This window comes from Anarrhichthys ocellatus, unplaced genomic scaffold, assembly GCF_004355925.1.
Source record: "Anarrhichthys ocellatus isolate YVR2014 unplaced genomic scaffold, GSC_Weel_1.0 scaffold3, whole genome shotgun sequence".
In the NCBI taxonomy this organism is placed as follows: Eukaryota; Metazoa; Chordata; class Actinopteri; order Perciformes; family Anarhichadidae; genus Anarrhichthys; species Anarrhichthys ocellatus.
Genome location: NW_022280033.1, coordinates 14,350,245 through 14,372,147, shown reverse-complemented (window position 1 = coordinate 14,372,147; position 21,903 = coordinate 14,350,245). Strand labels below are relative to the sequence as shown.

General features: G+C 43.0%; 1 protein-coding gene across 2 annotated transcripts; it reads right to left on the bottom strand.

The window, feature by feature from the left end:
• Positions 1-1,684: 1,684 nt before the first annotated feature.
• Positions 1,685-20,928, bottom strand: vit (vitrin). Of its 2 annotated transcripts, XM_031841489.1 has the most exons (20): positions 20,726-20,928; positions 15,274-15,364; positions 14,976-15,041; positions 14,393-14,549; positions 14,155-14,288; positions 13,996-14,073; positions 13,355-13,543; positions 11,718-11,780; positions 11,130-11,192; positions 8,960-9,034; positions 8,217-8,282; positions 7,649-7,711; positions 7,041-7,103; positions 6,714-6,761; positions 5,879-5,947; positions 5,230-5,377; positions 5,040-5,143; positions 3,925-4,151; positions 3,330-3,843; positions 1,685-3,024 (listed from the first exon to the last, which is right to left on the bottom strand). In XM_031841489.1, the coding sequence occupies exons 2-20, from the start codon at positions 15,305-15,307 to the stop codon at positions 2,846-2,848; spliced, it is 2,340 nt and encodes a 779-aa protein (XP_031697349.1). In that variant the 5' UTR covers positions 15,308-15,364; positions 20,726-20,928; the 3' UTR covers positions 1,685-2,845. The 2 variants fall into 2 exon arrangements, with proteins under 2 accessions (XP_031697349.1, XP_031697357.1); XM_031841497.1 differs by lacking the exons at positions 13,355-13,543; positions 13,996-14,073; positions 14,155-14,288; ... (2 more) ...; positions 15,274-15,364; positions 20,726-20,928 and adding exons at positions 12,141-12,191; positions 12,280-12,318; positions 12,690-13,279.
• Positions 20,929-21,903: the final 975 nt, after the last annotated feature.

The window sequence follows — 21,903 nt, the reverse complement described above, 5'->3', positions numbered from 1 at the left end:
GGATTTGGGATGAGCGTGAAGTCACAGGGGCAGAAGACCGGCTTGAACCCCCCCCCCCCCCCCCCACCCTCACCCCCGGACAGACTTAAACTCAACCTCCGTAGCTAGGAGGCTCAGGACAAGTGTTAGTGTGGAGTGGAGAAATGAGGTTTCAAGCCGGTCTTCTGCCCCTGTGACTTCACGCTCATCCCAAATCCCTCTGGCCCTCGACCTTCCCGCTCAGACAAACCAGGTCCGGACCCTTTACTCCAAGTCAGGTTTTTGTGTTTTGTCGTTCCAGGAATGTGGGGCCTGAAGGCTCGCTGGAGCTGTCGTGGAAGCCTCTCACTTCTTCTTCTCTGCTTCCAAGACTGACTCTTGCTTGCTGGCCTGCCTTTATTTTCCTTTTTAAAACACGTATTGACAAATGTGCCTTTGCTTTAAAAAAAGGTCTTGAAAATGTTATTTTAACGAGCTTGTTTTTGGGGGAACAGGGAGGGAGTGGACAAGTGGAGCTGATTGTCACAATGTTGTTGATTTTAACATTGGATGTAAAATTACAAATGCTTATAATAAACAAAATATATATTCAGTCTTAAAATTTACTGTGCAGCGTGAGTTTGAGTGCTCCTTTTTGATAAGTGTGGTTGGGGAATCAATTGTGTTCGTTTCACTGCAAAGCTGGTAGAGTGATACAGACCATTAAGTATAATGCCTGTTTGTTCAATTCAAGTAACTGTACACTTTAGAAATAAGATTACAAGCATACGTGTCCAAAGTAAACCATCTTGGTTATATAATTACAATTCAAACTTGGTTCCTTTTTAGGATGAACTAATTGATTTGGGCCAGTTTGCTCCTGTGTGAATTGAATGGCTTGTACTGTATGTAGTTTTCCCCAATTGTGCGGACATGCGCGACTACAATGTGATGTATCATGTCCAGATATATACAGTAGTCCAGTGTTTAGCAGGAAAGTAGTTCTGTACTGTGGGACTACTTTGAAATACTGAGTTAACCATCCTCCACAGACGAGACAAATGTCCGGGCAAATAACAGTTTACTGTGAACTGTGAGGACGAAACGATCCGGGGGGCAAAACAAGTCAATCACGATGTCGTACGTGTCGAGTACAGCTTCAAATGAGCCATTTTCTCAGTCACTGGTTTGTATATGAAAAGTATGTTCAAAATAAAACCTGCTGTAAAATGTTAACTGGGCTCTGATGTTGTCATTTGACAAACTAAATGTGGTCGTCGGTGCAGATCAGTGGTTCTCTTGAGTATGTTACGCTAAAAGCTACAGCTTGATCCTTGTTTTTTTTTTTATCCTATATTTGTTTACACTTAAACAAATTGGCACTATTACATTTATGCCAAATTAGCTATTAGCTATTTCTGCTTGCAGTGTACATAAGGATGAACACACAACTGTCACTGGATTACTTTGATACTTAAGAAAACTTAAATCGTGATGATTTTTAAATGTATAATTATTTTAAATAAGATATAATGATATCCATGGAAAGTGCAAGTTGAATCTAAACACATCTTTATCATGTCTGTGTGTCCAGAATCGACTGAGTTAAGAATCCGGGAAGGAGAGTGATTTTTGGATCATCAAAACATTCAGGAGGAGACATCGTTAAGTTCTCTTTATTTTATTTATTTTATTAAAAATTGCAACAAACAAAAAAAATGGGATCAATTATGAACATTATAAGCGAAAGGCTTTTAATATGCATATGTACAAACAGGATATGACGGGAAGAAAATCATAAATACTCTTTCATCAAAACTGAGAAATGCCTGCAACGTTAGAAGCAACCACACTGTTAAAAAACACCAGAGTGATGCGATGAACTGCTTTCACTCTTTACAAAGATATACAAGCTCCTCTTTCCTCACACAAGTCCAATCCTTTGTTCCGTGTTGTTGATTTGACCTTTCACATAATCCTTATTTCAGCTACCGCTCATACCAACAGCAACATCAGCACCATAGTCGTTGAGAGGAACTTTAGCAATGTCCCTACTATCACATCTCTCCTATTAGGAAGATTAATATGCACCAATTCTAAGAAAGTGTATCCTCTTTACAGAGAATTGTATAAAAAGCACCATATTATTAAGTTTATGAAGTATGTTAAGCCAGAAGAGGAAGTGCTAGGCATGCTTTAAATCTACAATTGCAAGCACCATATCCCAGTAAGGTAGCTTAATGTTTGTTAGTGTGAACCACTTCATAATAAGGCATCCTTTGTAAAGGTTCTGTAAGATGTATTTGAGTGCTTTTACTTTTGGGTTGCCAAAACTCCCTTTGGCTCCTCCACCATGCCGCCTGCTTCTACATGTTTGTATAGTTAGCAGAGGTCATCAAATAGTCAGTTAGTAAACAATTCAAAGTTGCTAAAAACTTTGGTCCAGATGTTCAGCTCTTTTACAGAAGGTCAGGGGTCAACTAAAAAGGGAAATAAAAAGCTAAAAAAGTTTCATGTCGGGGGATATTTCACAACCCTAACATAAATAAAAACCCTTATTTACAACTTATAAACCTTAATTAAAGGATGACTTATTAAATGATTAGTAATAATCTGTTCTCTTCATGGCACCAACAGAGAACAGGCACCACAGTAAACGTGAGACGTCAATACGTCACTGTGACTGCAAACCCTTTACCGTTAGCACCGTATGCGGATTCACTTTAAGAACCCACTATCCTCACCTAAATTCAAAACCCCTCCCTGTTCAAATATGGGACGCTGCAGCCAATCCAGCGCCGCCATCTGGGCAACAGAGTGAGTCAATTTACAAACAGTGTTCTGTTAAGACGGCCCAGGATCTCCCCTCCCCTCCACCCGTCTGGCCTCAGTTCCTGGGCTGGGAGTTGAACTCCTGGCAGATGTTGCTGATGATCTTGGGCACAAATTTGTAGAGGTTGTCGAACTCGTCCACGAAGAAGGAGTGCTCCTTGTCAGGGTCTGTGGCGATGTACTCCAGCTCATCCTGGGCTGCCCAGGCAATGCCGATGGAGTAGGCGATCACACCTAGATCACAAGGAGGGACAGCAGATTACACAGACAGACTTCACATGTGTTGTTTTACCTCAAACACACAACCTCACTGTGGACGGAGTGACACGCAGCGGAGGAAAGCACGTTTTGTATAGTTATGTTGTTGATTCTGGTTCAAAGCCTGTTTCCGCTTAAGTATTTAAAAGTCTAGTTTTAGATTATTATCATGCGTTCATTATTTTATTTAGTGAGGTAAAAATGTTTTATAAATACAAGGAAATAATCACTGCTTGACTGAACCTTATCTCCCTAAAGTCTCTAAAGTCTTGACCTCTAACCTTGACGGTGGACAGCCAGTGCAGGAACCCTGACATCATCATAGGAGCGCCCATCTGTAATGACAATCATGATCTTGCGTTTGTTGGGTTTGGACTTGCTGAACAGCTGCTCCGCAGCGTAGGTGATGGCGGCACCAGTGCTCGTCCCGCCGCTCCAGTAGTTGATGCGTTTGATGGCGTTCAGCAGCTCGGCCTTGTTGTTGTACTGGCCGAAGCCCAACTCCAGCCTCTGCTCGTAGGTGTACTGCACAGCTCCTACCCTCGTGTCGGTGTCAGAGATCTCGAACTCCCGCGTGATGTTGGCCACAAACTGCAGCACCGTGCGGAAGTTTCCGGTTCCCACGCTGCTGGAGCCGTCGATGACGAAGGCGATGTCGGCGGCGTTGAGGCAGGTTTTGCTGCACATCAGGCGGTCTGTGTCGCACACTCTCTTCACCAGGGGCTGCACGGCCTTCCTCAGAGCAAACCAGCTGGTCACGGGCAGGGAGAAGAAGCCGTTGGTCCGACACACAGCCTGTGGGGTGAAGGGCAAACTTTGTTTCAAAACCGGCATGTTTAATCAAAGCATTGACACGCCTCTGTGACAGTACTCCACCTTGTCAACAAAGTTGGTCTCAACCAGGTTTTGTTTCTCGTTGTCATCAGGGCCCTCGATGGTGACGAAGAATATGTTGATGCCAGACTCGCGAGCGAGCCGAGAGGCCTCCTCCACCTTGTCAGTGGGCCAGCCGTCCACCAGCACCACGGCGACGTTGGGAGCTGCGCCTCGGTTTCCATTGGCGTCACTGAAGTAGTGCTTGTTGATGTAAGAGAGGGCCTTTCCTGTCAGTGCACCAGGGGGCAGCAGGAAGACTGTTAACATTATGCTACAGCCACTCTCTGTACAAGCCTGTGGTTGAAATGTAGGAATGCATTCAGGATGAGACTAGATGAGAGAGAAGAACCAATCTGTTGTTCGCAAAGTTCTTACGCAACCAATGAATAAAAATACACATGGACTGTAGAGTATAAAATGAAACAAAAGGACAATATATATATATATACACGTATGTACATGTTTTGAAAGTGCTCATTATGTACATTCAGTGGACTGAGTTTTTTCGAAGCTATTCCTAAATAATATGCGTAGAAGCAACCTTCCTAAAAAAAATACTGTATGCAGCATAAACACTTTACATTGTAGTGTACAAATATACACATGTGCTTTAAATGTACATCATCACAAAAATAGTGATATCCTATCATTTAGTCCGTCCTTGTCTCGTTGGTGGTCTACACCAGAGCAGGAGAGGCCCTGTCGGAGACCTCAACCTCTCACTCTCGTATGATTAAAGAGCACTTCTGGGCAAAAACGCAAACAACACTATTTGTACGTGGATGCAAAATTTAGCAAGTTTATAAAGACACATGTGGCAGTGGATGCATCATGCTGACACACCAACCAAAGCAGAAAAACAGCACTCTGAGAGCTGACCCCCACGGGCTGGTAAAACCAAATGCTTTTTGGTCAGCGCAGAAGGAAAACAAGGCTCACAGACGCAGGACTATAATTTAGCTCACAGTGTCTCGCGGCAAATTTAGATTTAATTCTATCCCTGCATGTGAAAATGTGCCTGGGTAGTAGACCATGTGATAATTGCACCTCTTTCACTTTCACACTTGCATTTGGTGGCATTTACTGTATCTGGCAGCTAATAGCGGGTCACTCACCTACATTGGAGAGGCCTCCCTTCTGCCCAATCTTTTCTATGGCTGACTTCACCTCTCTGGAGTTGGAGTAAGACCTCAGACTGATCTCTGTCACAGCGTCATCCCTTCAGACAAAAACAACGAGTAATCACATTATGTTTCCTTATCTCATAACTGGTTCACAGTAACACGACAGGAGCAGTGCGGTTACCCGTATTGGATGACGCCCATCATGGGTCCAGCCACACCCACGCTGATAACCTGAGCCACCTCAGACAGGAAGTCCTTCTGGATCTTAAAGCGCCTCTTCCCAATGCTCCAGCTCCCGTCCATCAGGAAGGCCAGGTCCACCATACAATCTGCAAAATCATGTGTTTGGTAATACAGTTATTACAGGTTCAATGCATGACATTTGTTAGAACATGCAGCAGTCATGCTATGACTGCTGCATGACATGGGTGGTTCATGCTCTTTCACTGATTGACAATCGTTGTTGGAACATAGCATTGAGCTAGCAAAGGCAGGGAAGAAGACAATTGCTAGCTAGCAAACATGTACGAAAACAATGTATTTAATGCAAATTGTCTTTGTAAGTGTTTTATGAAGAACAAAATCATTAAACACATTTGTTGGGTCTCAAGGATACATAGGTTTTGGTGAGAAACACTGAATGTAAACAAATCTGTGTTTGTTGAGCAAAACATTCTACAGGGTGCGTTTAATGCGCGCCACAGAATTTGACGCCACGACTATGAAACAAATGCTCTGCCCCAATTTTCACCAGGATTGTCAAAATCCAAAGATGCAATAAACAAACATTTTTTGTGAATAGTGGCTTTTAAAAAGTGTGAAGGACATACTTGGGTCTCCTTGTGATGACACAAGCTCAGGTGCTCTGGGTGCAGGTTCCTGCTCCCTCACGTTGAAGCCTGAAAATGAAGAAACACACAAGTCTGCTTTTCTGCTAAAATCTGCTTTTCAGGCTTTATACTGTAAAGAATACTTTTCCCACATTTCACTGGACCTTTAATAATCATTGACATATGCATTCTCAAAATTATTGAAGTCCAATCCCTTGTAATCACAAGAGAAATCGTAAGAGAAAGGGTCAGTCGAAGTTGTCTCAGTTTGTTTGGTTAAATGTCCATTGAACATGAATGGTAATGGTGAATGGACTTGTACAGCGCTTTGTCTTTCGATAACTCAAAGCACTTTTACACTACATGTCCTTCACTCATTCACTCATTTACCCATTCATACACTGATATGAATTATGCCATCAGGACAATCTAATCAATCACACGCACACACACAATTTGGGGTTAGGTGTCTTGCCCAAGGACACATCGACATGAACTAGCGGAGCTGGGGATTGAACCGTCAATCCTCTGATTGACTAACGACCCGCTCTAACATTGAGCCGCATGACACATTCCCAGCCATCCACTTTCTAGAGATCCCAAATGTTTGCTTGTATCTGTTGTGGCAATAAGTATGCCAAAAAGGAACTGATTTTATCCTCAAGCAACCACCGTGCCATTTGACTCCGAATCCCTTCAATTACAGGCTCAGCAGAAACCCAGATGTTTTTTTCCCTTGGATGGCCTCGGTTTGGTTACTTACAGTCTGAACTGAGAACTTAGTGGCAAAGTGACTCTTTTGGTGCACAGAGAGGAGTAGTGCAAGCGGTCTTACCTGATTCATAAGGATTTGTGTCTGGCTTCCAAGCGTCCACTGGCTCCACTGCATAGATGATATCATACAAGCTCAGCATTAGCACATTTCTATCACAAAGCAGCACGTAAGAACTAATGGTGGCTACATCGAAAGGTCGATTTCTTTGTCATCCTTTTTGTAAGTTCTACTCATCAGAAGGCTAAAGCCGCAGCAGTTAGGAAAACCTTACAACTCACTGAATAGCAGAGCGAATGACAGAAAGGAGTAGGATTGCTTTGTAGATGCTATTTGATGTGTCTGATGCTGATGCTTTCCTGGATACAAACCATGGTAATCACTGCTCACCTCTAGTTTGGGTTGTATCCAATGGCACTTTACGGTGGCCATCTGAGTCAGTGGAGCGAGGAACTAAAAGTGAAGACATTGTCAGTGAGACTGTGACACATGTGAATCAAATGTAAACACGTCATGGTGTTACAGCGTGCTCCCATCAGCTCCATGGTATTTTTGCGGCTGTGTCATCAAACAGATGGAACCATGGACGGTCTTCTGAAAGAGTGTTTTTTTTTGCATGCTCTTTTGTGTGTTTTGTCAAAGGGCCATATTCTAATCTAATGTTAAGACTGTGACAAAAAACAAATTCCACTTAATGGAATAGTTCAACATAAATACGTGTATTCAATTTCTTGCCGAGAGTTAGACGAGTCAGAATGACATCGACACGGGCCATTTAAACACTAAATGAAACAAGATGGAAACTAAACTAGTCCTGTGTTAGAACATAAAATGGGAATATGAGAGTGTGGTCGGGTCCGGGAAGGTGTGTCACTGAGAGAAAACACTCAAACAGGTTTGGCATCCACAAAATTGCAATCTGTACATATGACAATATATAAAAACCTGAACCCAAAGACTTGTTAGTTCCCAGTAAAAAGAATATAAAAAGCACTTACGGTACGGTCCAAAGTTATAAAACCAGCGCTCATATTCTGAGATATCAGGCCTGTGATCCCGAGCTAGAGGAGGATGTTGTGACACCTGTTAGTATTCCCACAATGAACCTCAGAGGGAAAACCACACATTTCCATGGTTGTGATTGGTCACACAACCAATCCCATACCAGTGAAAACAACGGCTTTGTGCAGAATTATCACTCACAGTGTCTCTCTCTCTCTCTCTCTCTCTCTCTCTCTCTCTCTCTCTCTCTCTCTCTCTCTCTCTCTCACTCACATGCACACAATAATAATATAATGCTCTTCTCCTCTGCACTTCACAGGACTCTCTCACTTGGCAGGCAGATGGCATGTAAAGACAACGTCCGGAGAGACATTGCATGTACTCCCAGATGGAGCCAAGTCAAAACATACATGGTCAGCAGATACCTCACTCTGTCAGTGACACGGGCATGCTATGTTTGCACATGCAACACAAATGGACGCAAGGTGTAGTAACCTGCCGCTATGAAGGGGGGGGCAGCACACACCAAACTGTGGTGCGGTGCTGCCTTAGACCGTGATTTACCTGTAATCTCAGGTGTGTCCGTCTCACTCCACGTGTATCCTGAGTCTGGAGCTGCATAACTAACATCTGAACGTACAGCAGAAAAGGTGGAGGCATCAGCAGTTACAAGAGTTACATGTAAGGTATTTAATGCTGACTTATGACTAATGATGCACCCATAGGCCTCTGCTGGACTTTGTCTTTAGTGCTAATTAACAAATGTTAAAAATAGTTAACTAAGATGGTAAACATGATAGTTGAGTGTCGCTAACAGATCCGTGATTATGAACCCCCCCCCTTCCACCGTTAATCCATGATAATGTTACTTTGTGAACAAGAAATCTGTGTTGAAATGGGAAGAGAAGAGCTACTAACGTTGGCAGCGCCTGAACTAACAGTTATCGTACGGAGGTTTCAGTGACTTTATGGTGCGTTCAAGCTTTACTTAGTAAAACAGAGTATTGGAAAAAGTTGAATCATAACGTTATCATGATGTGTTCCAATGTAAACTTGTAAAATGTAGTTTTTATGACCTGAACATACTCACACTAGCTTTAGGCAGCTTGTAATGCATAATTTAAAACTACTAATGGTAAGATTTTTTTTAATCAATACAAATTTGTTAGAAAATAAGAAAATAACAGTTGATGAGGGTGATGAAAAAGTTTAATCTGGAGCCTTGTACACCAGCTGCATTTAAATTTGTATTAGAATAAGCATATAAATTGTTAAAGAAGAATGATCTTATTTTGTGGTTGGTGTACCTGCTGGTTGTCGAGCTTCTGGGAACCAATCAGGACGAGGTAAGGAGGGAGGTGCCCAATCCCTTCTGGGAAAAGCTGTGCAGGGGAAGATTAGAAAGCTGTGTTCAGGACACGCATAGACGAGGAGCATACTTGTGACCTCCACTAAACCTGCCACGTTATTAGTGGGGTATGCACAAGATGTTCAGCCTCTAGTCTGACACTAAACATACAGTAGTCAGTCAGACAGTGACTGAGCTGACTAAAGGTTGTTTTAGTGAAGTTTAGCCTCACTCTCTTTGAGGGTAGAGAGACAGAGGAAACCCACCTCTCAGGGAAAATAAGTTTTCCAATTTTTCTGTTTTCTCCCTGCTGCTCTTGGCAACACAGTTTGTTGACACAGACTCAAAGTTTAAACTTGAAACGTGGCAAACACACCAGGCTATTTAATTGGCCAGACTCTTGCGTGGCCTGAAGTTAATCGAAATGTGATTGAACACCAGAAGTCCAAACAGCTGAGCAAAACCGTAACAGTGCATGGCATCTGTCTAAACTGACTGAGCCATGACAACACACTTCAGTTAACCCCTCCCTGTGGTGGATTGGTAGCTTACACAAACACACAGCCTGGGCTCTGAGATTCCCATCCAGTGGCAGCAAGAGAGCAGGGCCTTTGTTGACCGGGTCGGGCTGGGAGAGACCAGCCAGCGGCTCAGCGAAGCGTGAGAGTATTATTCTAAAGTTGGTGTCAAACTAGGGACAGTGTAGATAGTAGGACCCAGAGATTAGCCTAATCTGCTGCTGGTCCAAGGCCCAGCGCTATACAGCAGACAGTGGTGTTATTTTTTCTGATGAAACTGGTGCTTTAAAAGGATTGAGTTTAACTCTCCTGATCAGACCGGGATCGGGGACACTGATCCTCACCTTGGGTTGCTGCTCAGTCTGCAATATGTTTGCAGGAGAGTTGGTAATATGCAATTTCTCTGAAAGCCATAAAACATTTTCACGCCAACGAAAAGAATCTCAACATGTGTTACAGAGTTTATTTTTATGAATCTTTGTGATTGTCATGTGGGCATATCTCATTACAAATGTAAAGCTCAACAGGGTCATAACATTTCCAGAAAGCTGAGCAGTAAATGTGAACATCTGTTCGGGGTAGCCGGGTGGCAAAGCAACTGGGGAGAAAACCCTTCAACTCATAAACTCCAAAGCCGGCAAGCATAGACCCTGCTGGAGTATCGCCGAAAAAGAAATTGAATCCCTGCCGGCTCCAGTGGCGCTGCTGTGTAGCTGATCCTCACCTCTGACCTCTGACCTTAAGCTTGAAGAATTTCCCTAAGGGGTCCTATAAAGTCTCACATTATTATCCACAAGCTGCCGATCTGAATAGCTGTTCTCTGCACTGACCAGATACTTTAAATATGCTCAGCAGAAACAGGTTCTCCAGATAAACGATGCACTAGCTTGAAACAGCTTACACTGCATAATAGAAATCCTATCATACAATCAACCGTTATTTAAATGGATACAGCCCTGTCTAATTTTAGGGATATATGGTTTTGCATTCCACAGAAGCAAAAACAGAAGCGTATTCTTCAGCGAGCCAAACCGAGTCTGGGTTGAATGTCGAGAGCTTTCTATTCTTGACAGGCTGGAGATTGGGCCCAGATCCTGCAGCGCTGTGGATCGGGTCATGCACGTCTCGCTGGGAGCAGCACCGCGCCACTTGGTGCTGCTGCTTTGATCTCTCTCTCCCTCTCTGCAAGCTTTTACAAGGGAGGGGAAGAGGCCAGCCCAGATGGGATCTGTGATAAGATGTTATTACAGCACCGACGGAGCGCCTTTCTCATCGTGGTCTTATCTCAAAGAGAGAGTCGAGAGTTTGCTGGTGACTCAGAATAGTGGAGATGGGGTGCAAGATGAATTCAGGATGATGATATCACATCATCGCTCATCTCTGAGGCGTACTGATATACTCTCTGCTCAATTTTTCATGTGGGGTTTAGTGGAAATATGTAATTGTATTTCTGTAAAGTGACCACGCGTTGAACCAAAGCATCTGACAGAGGGTAAACATTAGTGAACACCCGGGGTTCCTGTTTGATCAGACCTGTCTACTTCTCTACGTCAGTGTCGAGAACTGCTCGGACAGTTTGGGATATCCCGCTTAAGGTCTGGAGATACTTACCGGGGTTTGACTGACTCATGGTTGGAGTCCTCTCGGGTGAAGCCGGCTGAACCCTGTTAAAAGCTGTTTGTAGCAATAAGAAACAGGCAGATAGAAGAAGAAGAACGGAAAAGGAGAGGGGGGGGGGGGAGAGTTTCAGTTCGGGGGCTCCATCCACAAATGTAGCCCAGCTGTTTCGCTTTGAGTGAACTTGAAGGCATTGTCTCCGCAGCATGATATCAAAAACAAAAGGAGATATGCTGGGCGTATTTACAGGCCTTAACTCAGCTTCATTTCCCTTTTCATCTTAGCAAATGAAAACAGGAACAAGAGGATGTGCCCGATGACAGAGAACAGTGGTTATCGTGAAAGGAATGTTAGATGAGAGGCTTGATGGAGTGGATTAGTGGTGACCCTGGGGTGAAGATCACAGGAGCTTATGGGTTTGGATACGAGGGTCAGACTTACAGCAGTCTTCGTTTTCGGGGTTCTTGTTCCAACAAAGTCATCTGTCCCCCCCCCCCCCCCCTGAAAGCCCTTGACCCACATTCCCTGTCAGTCCCACCTGTTTGTTACTCTGTTTCTGTGTGTGTTAATGATGAGGCTGACCTGGGGCAACTGGAGAGGATGGTTGTCTCCTGATAGCCGACCCTGCCTCCGGTCTGCGCAGACCTGGGCCCAAGATGTGGAGACAAACGTATTCATTACGAGGCAACATGTAACGACACTCGTCCTTTGTATGTGCACTGACAGTAAACATGGAGCACACTAAAAACACCTGGGTTAAAAATTGACCTTGAAAGACAACAGAACAGATGTTCCGCTTCAATAGAACAATCTGGTCCGGCACTGTGTTAGAAAACTAGTAAAAGCCTTTTAAAGCAGCAGTGCATGTACCGAACAGAGATGCCATGCAGAGTTTACATGTATCGGTACAAAAGGAAGACAGAGCAAAGAGCAAATGTTGAGATGGTTTTATGGTTAAGGTAGAATGAAAAAAAAAGTCATGAGGAAGTTTAAAGCTTGGTTTACCTGCACTGGCACGTTGTGGGAATCTATTTGGATAGGCACTTCCTCTGAATACTTTGAAGAAATGTCATGGTTTAGTTTTGTGATATGGGCTGTGAGAGACTTTCCAAGAGCAGCAGAATCAGTAAAAGTATTGACATACCTTGGCTGGGTCTCTTTCCTTGCTCATTCTGTGACTGTCCTATCCCAGTATGAGTGTGGGCAAATTTAGACAAACGCATTTTAATGTAAATACAACATTTTGGTTTTGGATTAAGTATAAACCAATCACCCAGGTCATGGTTTTACTGTTTTACGTTTTTTGGCTTAAAACAAGTGAACTGAACTGATTTCCATTATTAGATACACAAGTTGTGCCGTTAAACTAACATCAAAACCTTGAATACAGAATACACCATTCATTTTAATGCACACTTTTCCCAAAGGACTACTGTACCGCAAACACCCCATGCTTGATGTAGACATTTATTCCAGCACACATCCCAGTGCAAAGCAACACCCCCCGTACCCTCATGCCACCCCCACAACCCCTCTTTGCTTTGTTTCACTTACTTGAGGCAAGGTATGGGTGACTGCTGCCTGGATAGAAGAAAGACAAATGGGGTGCCAATATGGAGAGGAGAGAGATAATGTTACAGAAAATGAAAGAGAAAGATGGTCGGGAGGTTGTCTGGCACGCCGCCCATCTCATTCACACACATACCTTAAGATATTGCAGCATTGTCTACTCACTGTAGCTGCATTTCCATCCAAAACAGGGCCGATGACTCGCAGTGATTACTGTCTGATAATGTTTTCATTTAATAAGAGCGATGAAAGGTCTGGTGATCAAGTGTACAGTGAAGTCAGTCAAGCAACTGAGCGGCACCGTGCAAACTTCATCACAGACCAGCTGTAATTTGTCATAATTTGCAGTTGTGACTTGTAATTACCAGCTACAATCATTCATCTTCGTCACTCCGTGTCACACAAATGAAAGCTTGTTCTGGCGAACAGCATTTCTAGCTACAAGCTGCTAATGTTAGTTAGATGTCAGCTAGGCGGCACACTGGCTGCGGCGGATCTTTCTGTGTGGATCGGTATTATTGGATCATTAACAGCATCCTGCATCCAATTAAATACACAATCCGCATACACGGATCCAGAAGAGAATTAGCTTTTTGTACATATGTATGCAAAAAACGATTTAAGTGTGTGTTTGTATCGGTTTGTATCACCTGCATCCCTAACTTTATGGACAGCAGCACGAGGCTTGGTAGTAGTTGTGGTGGTGGTGGTGGTAGTGGTTGGAGCCAGTGTGGTGGTGGTGGTGGTGGTGGGCTCAGGTGTAGTAGTTGTGGTGGGTTCAGGTGCTGTAGTCGTAGGCAGCGCTGTGGTGACCGCGGGGGATATGGCCTCCTTTTGACCTGAAAGGAGACTGATTAAGGCGGTCGTGTACAAGATGGATGGACAGGGAGGAAGAGCGTCTACAGTAACCTCTGCGTTGTAATGCATTCTTGACATTCTTCACCAGACTGCAGCACTACGACTCCCCATTCATCCTGAGCGCAGTTCAACATGCCAGACTCATGCGCAGGGACATTTGTGTACGTAGTAACCTTTTGTCCTCAGAAGGTGTACCACATGTCTGGGTTAAAACTGAGCAAAAACTGTCTGAAAAGTGAAATGCTGTTGATAAAAACATTTAAAACATTTCATGTTTCAACCACATTTCTCTGTTTGAACCAAAATTTCTACATATTTTTTGTTCATTGCTTACTGGATCCTAATCAGATTGTCCTAACTAAATGTAATGCTGAAAAATTCATATTAACGTGAAAGATGCATGATGTGAGTGTATAAATAACCGTCCTCTCACTCGTTTTCACATAGGTTGGTCTTGAGGGGACGTAGTCCAGAGTAGATGGGTAGATCACTCCTCTCTTGGGCTTCCCCACTGAAACAGCAGATCCAGCTGTTGGTTGGAGGGCTGTCTCTAAATAACTGTGTTTAACATGGTTTACTTCATTATTAATACCTGAGATGACGAACGACTCCCTCCACTTGGGTAGAGACAGAGAGCGCACTCCATTGGAATTACTGCCTTTGTAGATGTTCTGCCCCGCCATCTTCCTAACTATCACCTTTCCTCCTGTGTTGGTGAGGACGCCACTGTGGACACAAAATGTTTTCTCGGATATTATATATATATATATCAAAAGGCTACTTTGACTGCCGTAAAGCCTTTATTTGACATTCATCACTACGCTGTTAACCTGTGGATGGCTGCGTTGCAGATGCTGGAGATGGAGGCGAACACGCCTGTCCCATAGACTTGCTGCTTTGTCTCCTTACAGTGTGCGGGACATTTGGCTATGAACTCTGGGAGATTGATCTTTCCTGCTCTGACATCACACTCTATGGCTGGAATAACTGTGGAGAGAAGAAGAAGTAGAGTGGGATGGTGGAAGACAAAATATTAGACAGGTCAGGATTGTTGTGTAGATGCTGATATTACATATAGCTGATGTTTCGATAGCAGTTTAGTTAGAGCTGGAACAATTAGTCAATTAATTGTTGAATCAATTGGCAGGAAAATTATCTGCAACTATTTTGATAATCAAAGAATTATTTATTTCTCAAGCAAAAATGAAAACTTATTCAGGAAGTGCATCTTCTCCATCATAAGGTCTATTTTTTGTTCTGTTTCTAGCTAATAAATGAATCTTGAAAGCTTTAACATAATGAAGTGATTTAGAAAGTCTATATTTTTGGAATAAGTGAATTAAAAGAGACTGCAGTGGAGACAATAACACCGGGACTGATGGAGATTAAAGGCTTGCTTGTAATGATGTCTACCTTGCTTTGGTTTCTTGTTCTTTGATCCGTTAGGCTTGGCCCAGCAAGCACAGGACAGGAGCAGCGCTGCGGGTGAGGCAGAGGGAGTTTCACATAATAGCAGACAAATTAGCGTAATCATCAGTGTGTTTACTGTACACACAAAACCTCTGTGACTGAGGATGCTGCTGTTTGATGCTGTGTGAATGTACAGAAATCTGACTCTCAGGGAGTATCTGGGAAAATACGAAACGTTGTAGTGTAGGATGACATATTCAAAACCAGCGTACTCCTGCAGACAGACAGACGGGTTGCTCACCGAGACAAATGGCCGTGAGTGATGCTCTGATCATGATGGGTGGTGTGTCGGTTCAGCAGGTCAGTCAGATGTCCTTGTCTAATCTCCCAACCTTAGAGAGAAGAGAAGCAGCAATATTTCACTGTCATCCTCTGAAACCCATTTCCTGCTTCCTGCTTACTCGCTGAACATAACTTTGGTCACTTTATTCAACAGTTCTGAGAGTGTAGTGTCAGCTGTAAACAAGACAGAGTAAACTGGTGCCTCTAGGATACACTGTCCAGAGATCTTTGGATAAATAGCAGACAGAATGTGAATTGTAACACGGAGCTGAATGACTCCTCCAGCATCCACAAAACCAAACGTGGCCAAGTAAACATTTAGACAACATTTATTAGAACTTATGTTGTCGCACCTACTTTTGAGATCAGTCAAATCAATGGATTGCATGTCAGCGTAGCGCACCCTTTCTTCTTCCAATTATTTGGGTTACAAATGGCTGAAACTATTTGCCAAAAAGAAGCTCCACAGCGAACATCTGGGCTGAAACAAAACGGTACGTAAGAGCCCTCCCTCTATCTATGGAGTCAGACTCAATTAGAGAGCACACACAGACACAGTTTAATGTGTCTGTTAATGGGGACCTGTGTTCAATCAGATGGCTCTTTTGTTTGACACCAACAACCACATCAAGCTGGATCCCATTTTGAAACACAGGCTGTTGACAGTAGACAGAGAAAATGTATCTTCGTGTCTGTCATTGCGATTCAAAAGTTATTAATTCAAAGGGTAGCCTGTGTTAACTAGAACACAAGTGGGTCAGACACTGCAGGTTTGCTGTAGTAATGATAACGCTACAACAGCAACGTCTGAATTAAGACAGACAGCCAGAGGAAGTCTTACACTGGCTGGAAGATGAACTAAATATGAGAGCAACCCCAGGCCCTGCTCTGTGCCGAGGCGCTGGGATGGAGGTGATGAATGAGGCCTCCCAGTTAACAGAGGAATGCTGCACTTCCCACGAGGGCGGCATCACGTCTGTCACTGCCGCCACACTCCAGCAGGTTCAATCTGATCAAGTGGGAACATGTGATCATACAGCGACCTCTGAGGCAGGGTCAGATGTGATGCAGTTCAGACTGTGCATGTTAGCAATATGAAGTATTAGGCTACCATTGAAAATGCAATGTAGAAATACTCCTGTTTATTTTCCAATCTGTGATTAGAAGATCCCCAGTTGACCCCAGGAAGTGTTGCCAGATTGGGTTTATGATTACGTTGATTACGTTGATTACGTAGCATTGGGCTAGTAGATGAAATTTGGGCTGCTTTTGTTAATATTTGGCAGGGTTTTGAACTTTGTTGTGTCCACTCACTCATAGTATTGACTCATTTAATTTGAGACATATTTTGATTGCATTCAGTCGTCATGAGGGATAACGGAGGATCTACTTACACTCTTTGTGGGTTGCAGCTTATTCATCTAACATTTTCTCTCTGGTTATTTGACGCAGGTATATAGCTTTGCATGCTTATGATGTGTTTTCTATTGGGCATGTAATAGTTTTACGGTTTTACGCGGGTTTCCGGCAGATTTATGATTTGGGCTGTTTTTTATTAAATTGGGCGGGTTTTAAGTTATATGGAAACTGTCAATCTGATCTGGCTACTGTCGAGGAGGATAAATCTGGGTGTGAAGAGTCCCGACCTTAACACAACTACTGGTGCCCCTGAGCAAGGCGTGTTACCTTCAACTGCTCCAGTGCGTTGTCAGGTGTGAATGTGTGAATAGAGCAAAACTTTTTTTTAGGTTTTATACAAAGAAATGTCAATGAGTGATAGGCATTATTGCATTTTTATGCTCTAATGATTGTAACTGCTGGAGTACATACATACTATATTTATCATCTAATAAAATTAGTCAATCAGTCAATAGAGCACAGATGGGGCAGTGAAAAATTCAAATTTCTCCTAATCAAATTTTGTGTGAAATATGAAGCTAGAGCAAGCAACTTGTTAGCTTAGTTTAGCAAGACTGGAAACTGGGAAACAGCTAGTCTGGCTCGATAACAAAATCTGCTCCTCTAAAGCTCACTAATTAACACTTCATATTTTCTTTTTTTAATTCACACAGAAACCGAAGTGTAAAACAGCATGTAGTGGTTTTAAGGGAGGTCATGTTCATTCAATCAAGCACTATCACTTGGCCGGGTGCAGTGACTTACTGTAGTGCAGTCTACGCAGGTCGCCTCGCAACCTGGAGGTGACCACAGAACCCCAGGAATTCACTGTGCCTATGCCAAGAAATGGTCTGGCACATAACCTCGCTTAAAACCACAACTTGTTGTTTTTACACATTTTGGTTTTTGTACGGATTAAAAAAACATTTTTAGACCAGCTTTAAAAAGTGATGGTGGGCCGATTTTTTAAAAACTTTTGGATACAGCCAGGTTATGTTTGCCCTTGTATCTAGACTTTAAGCTAACAATAATATTTTTTTTATAATTTTTTTATATTTTCATCTTACTCTCTTCAAGAAAGTGAATAAGTGCATTTCACAAAATATTGAACCATTCCTTTGAAACCTAAGAAATGTATCATACTGTATCGTAAGAGTGAAACCGCATCCCGTGCTGGATCTTCATCACAATGGTATAAAGCATCACAGTCCTGCCAGGCTGGTGAACACAAGTGTGCGGTGTAATAACATGAATTGTTGCAGTTACCTCTATCAGTTATTTCCATGCACAGTTCTCTATTGCAGCTTCTACTATACATAAAGTGTGCATGAGGTGCTTGTTGTGTACTGAAGTGTATGATTTATCATCTAATGATGGCATTTTGTGAGTGAATACACACCACAATCCAACATATCGTGTTAAGGTGAAATTAATATAGCTGCAGTTGGCAGAGATAGGACTTTCCCTAATGCAGCTCTACATATTTATCTGACATTCATGAGCACTGACATGATTTTTCCACAGTGTTGTGCTCTGACAGGCAGATGGATCACTGCTGCACAGTCAGGACTACAATTTGTTCTCGCAGGGTAAGAAAGCTGAGGCTGGGAACAAGCTGGGACAGATACATCTACAGTACAGGAGACCGACCTGCAGCATATGAGAGGTGAGTCAGCGTGCTTTACTGGATAATGCAAACTACAAAACTGATCTGTCATACACCTGCGAGGAAATCTAAACACCATGTTCCCCGATGTAAAGAAACCTTCGCTCGGTGACTTTGTTCCTCTGAAGTGTCATTTAAGGAAGGTGTGACATCATTGCAGGACCAAATGAAATGAGCAAAAAATGACAATAATTTCAGGCCTCTTAATTTCTGTTCTAAGTGTGCGCCTCTAACTGCCTCCTTCTCCAAGCAGTGAAACGTGGATCAAATGATATCCTTTGACAAACACTGTAGGGAGTTTCCTGTACAGAAGATAATAGATCCCGAGGGTACTAGCAGACACACACCCACACACACACTCACACACACACATTTAACTAAAGGATAAAGCAAACAGAGACTCACCACCACAACAAACAAAAACAATGTGGGTGTTGTATATCTTGCATACACATGTGTTAAACTTTAGATAAGGCATGTGTGGTACCTAAAGCACAGCTTCAGCTGGCCTTTGCAGTGCCAGAATGCTTTAACGTTCACCAAAATGAGCATCTCCTGCATCTAATTTCTGCTGGGTGGGGACACAAATCAAACAAACTGTTAACCATGAAAAATGTGTAAAAAAACAAGCACAGGGATTTGCACAGCCACTTCAAAAGATGAAAGCATCTATATGCAGAGGCCTCAGTCCCTTTCAAACCCGGCAGCTCAGACTGGTCAAATAGTTTGAGGAATTAATGCGCAGTTCAATTCGGAATAGCATTCCCTCAACTGTGGATTACATACACAAAACAACTTACTAAGATTACAAGGCCAAGCAGTGTTGTGTAAAGTCTGCTGGAATGCTGTTGAAGTGATATGAACATTTTCAGCTCCTGCAGGGCAGATTTCTGCTGATTTCTGATGCGTAACAACTACAAATCTGATAATACAGGGTGAAAATCACACCTGGCAGGAGTGTCACAGGTATACGGTGGCTAAAAGGCAAACATGATGTACAGTAGCTGTCTGTGCCTGTTTCAAAGGACAGCATACAATGGGTTCTCCAAGCAGGGACCACCACACACACCTGTGACACACTTAGAAGTGTTCGAAGGCCGTTGTTGATAAGCACTGATAACTCACTGAAATTAATTTGATTATTTCCAGCTTTTTCATCAGTAATGGTGAACTTTAGGGCCATACACCGTCACGCCAAAACACAAGGACTGTATTTTGATCCTCCTCCATTTCAGCGGCACCTACATTCCTTGTCCGGGGTGGCCAGTGTAAATGCAACAAGGGTAAGCACAGGAGGGGACTGAGGCTTATTTGAGTATCAAGATTCATGACCTGTAGAAGTTGGTTTCACAGTGTCCCTGAGTGATGGCACGCCTGCAGTGAGCGAGTATTTACACTCACCCAGTGCCAGGGAGTGTTAAATCCCAGCATTCACAGGTGTCAAAAATGTACTGTAAGCATATTTGATGTGCCATGTGTTGTAGCAACAAGCACACGAAAGAATCATAGAAGATATCAGACACAGCGGAAAGCCAAGGTACCTTTTTGGGTCGGGGCTGCTGGGACAGTGTTTGTTTATCCAGCACAGAACAGGCTGAATTACTTTAATTCTTGGCACCAGCTTGACTGCAAGTCAGAACCTGTCGTCTGCTGCTGGACATGTTGTATAGAGACCACCTGTGCTTAATCAGGCTCCATCAGACCATACAGAATGTTAGGAAGAATAAATAAAGAATTGTCAAACATATTGTGCATGAAATAAAAATAAAAGCTGAAGAATTCCCCTCTCCAGTTTGCTGAGTATTACACAGGCAAAATGAGTCATTTCAAAATAAAGGCTTGGGCTAGCAGGATAGAAATATAAAAGCTGGATCGCTTCCCAAAGATCATATTTTATAATCAGCACTGAGAGGCTGTAGGCTACAGTATGAATGATCATGAATTCATTCAGCTAAAAACCTAACTTTAGGAAAGAGGAAGGGGGTGTTAGAAAAACGGGAAACATTAGAAAAAATAAACAGAAAGTTGCCGAAAACAAACACTGAATGTTAGCAGCGATTCGCTTATTTGGACAGCCTGTCAAAAATTGCAAAACCAAAAAGTTAATAAAAAATGAAAAAACGCCAAAACCTTGCGTTGTGTTTGTTCAAATGTCTTACATACCTGATGATCAAAAGTACTCAAATGTGCTTGCGATTTATATTAATGAGTCGCAATTACGCACCATTTAAAAAACGTTGGTAATTAATTCACGCCACGCAGCAGCAAACACAGTCCATATGTGGATTTGAATTGTAGCTGTCTTTTCAAAATCCTCATCATCGTAAAGCGATGAAGGTAAACTTACCTGAGAAGAATAATCCTCCAGACGTTAAAATAAAGTAATTCCCTGCGCAGTTTCCCCCCGAAATCCTCACTCTTTCATTGAAAAGCAACGTTGAACCAGCGGGCGTGTGTGCAGGCGCTGAACTGTTCCACCTGGACTTTTACTCCTGCATGATCGGAGCGCTCATTAAACGTGGAGAACGGGACGGGGCCAGAGTTTCCCCCTCTTTGCCCGTCCCACTTCAGGCACCCAGCTCTTCACCAGGCAGAACAAGATCAGTAACCCGGGGCCAACAGGAGAGGATGTCAGGATGTCAGGAAGACCTGGCGCTCAGCAACATGGCAGTGCAAGCATCCTTTTGTTTGCTTGACATGTCTTTTTTTTTAATATACAATAGAAGCCAACACATGTATTCATAGTTGCAGCATGCCCACGCAAAGGATTTGCTTTCTGTTGGCACTTTAAGCTGCATGTTGTCTGTTATGTTAAGGGTAGAAAACCGAGCAATTATTCTGGTTCTATGTACTGCAACTCACTCATCCCATCATCTGACTGAGAATTAAATCAACTAAGAGCAGTGTGTAAACTCTCACCAGAGTAATCTCTCCTCCTCCACCAAGTAGACCAATAAACACCTGTTTGAGAAACAGACGCTTCAAGTCACATCCACTGTCACTTTAGGGTTTGTGACTTTTGTCTGCTGCTGTGGTCTACAGTAAATGTGCACCCCCACAGCCCCCCAACCCCCCACACACAGACAGACACACACACACACACACACACACACACACACACACACTGTTAGTCAATGCAGATTGGCACACAAGCTGCTGCTATTATACACTATGTGGATGTTTATGTTGAAACCGATTACCATTTCGATTTAAAGGTTTTAGGTCTGCTGTACAAGAGCTCATCGTGCGTGTGATTATGGTATTTGCAGAAAATCAGAACCCCCCTCAGGAACTTTTCTTTTCTTTCTTTTTTTAAAGATTAAGCCTTCATGGCTCAAGTAAATAATTGCCTTGATGTTGCTAGAAAAAAAACAGATCAGGTGTTGTTTCAGGGTGACTCATTTCTCTTTCAACAGTGCCATGAGTTAGAGAGCTTGTCTGCAGAAATACATCCACCACACCCATGGAACAGTAGAGCTTTAAGATGTATGGATCAACAGACAGGATGCTTCAGAGAATGGAGAT

What these genes read in the sequence shown, in the direction of transcription:
- vit (XM_031841489.1), bottom strand. Translation starts at nt 15,307, where the DNA reads ATGATCAGAGCATCACTCACGGCCATTTGTCTCG. An exon ending in GAACAAGAAACCAAAGCAAG is followed by an intron (nt 14,550 to 14,975) that starts GTAGACATCATT and finishes TTCTCTCCACAG; the next exon opens with TTATTCCAGCCATAGAGTGT. An exon ending in ACCAACCTATGTGAAAACGA is followed by an intron (nt 13,544 to 13,995) that starts GTGAGAGGACGG and finishes GTCTCCTTTCAG; the next exon opens with GTCAAAAGGAGGCCATATCC.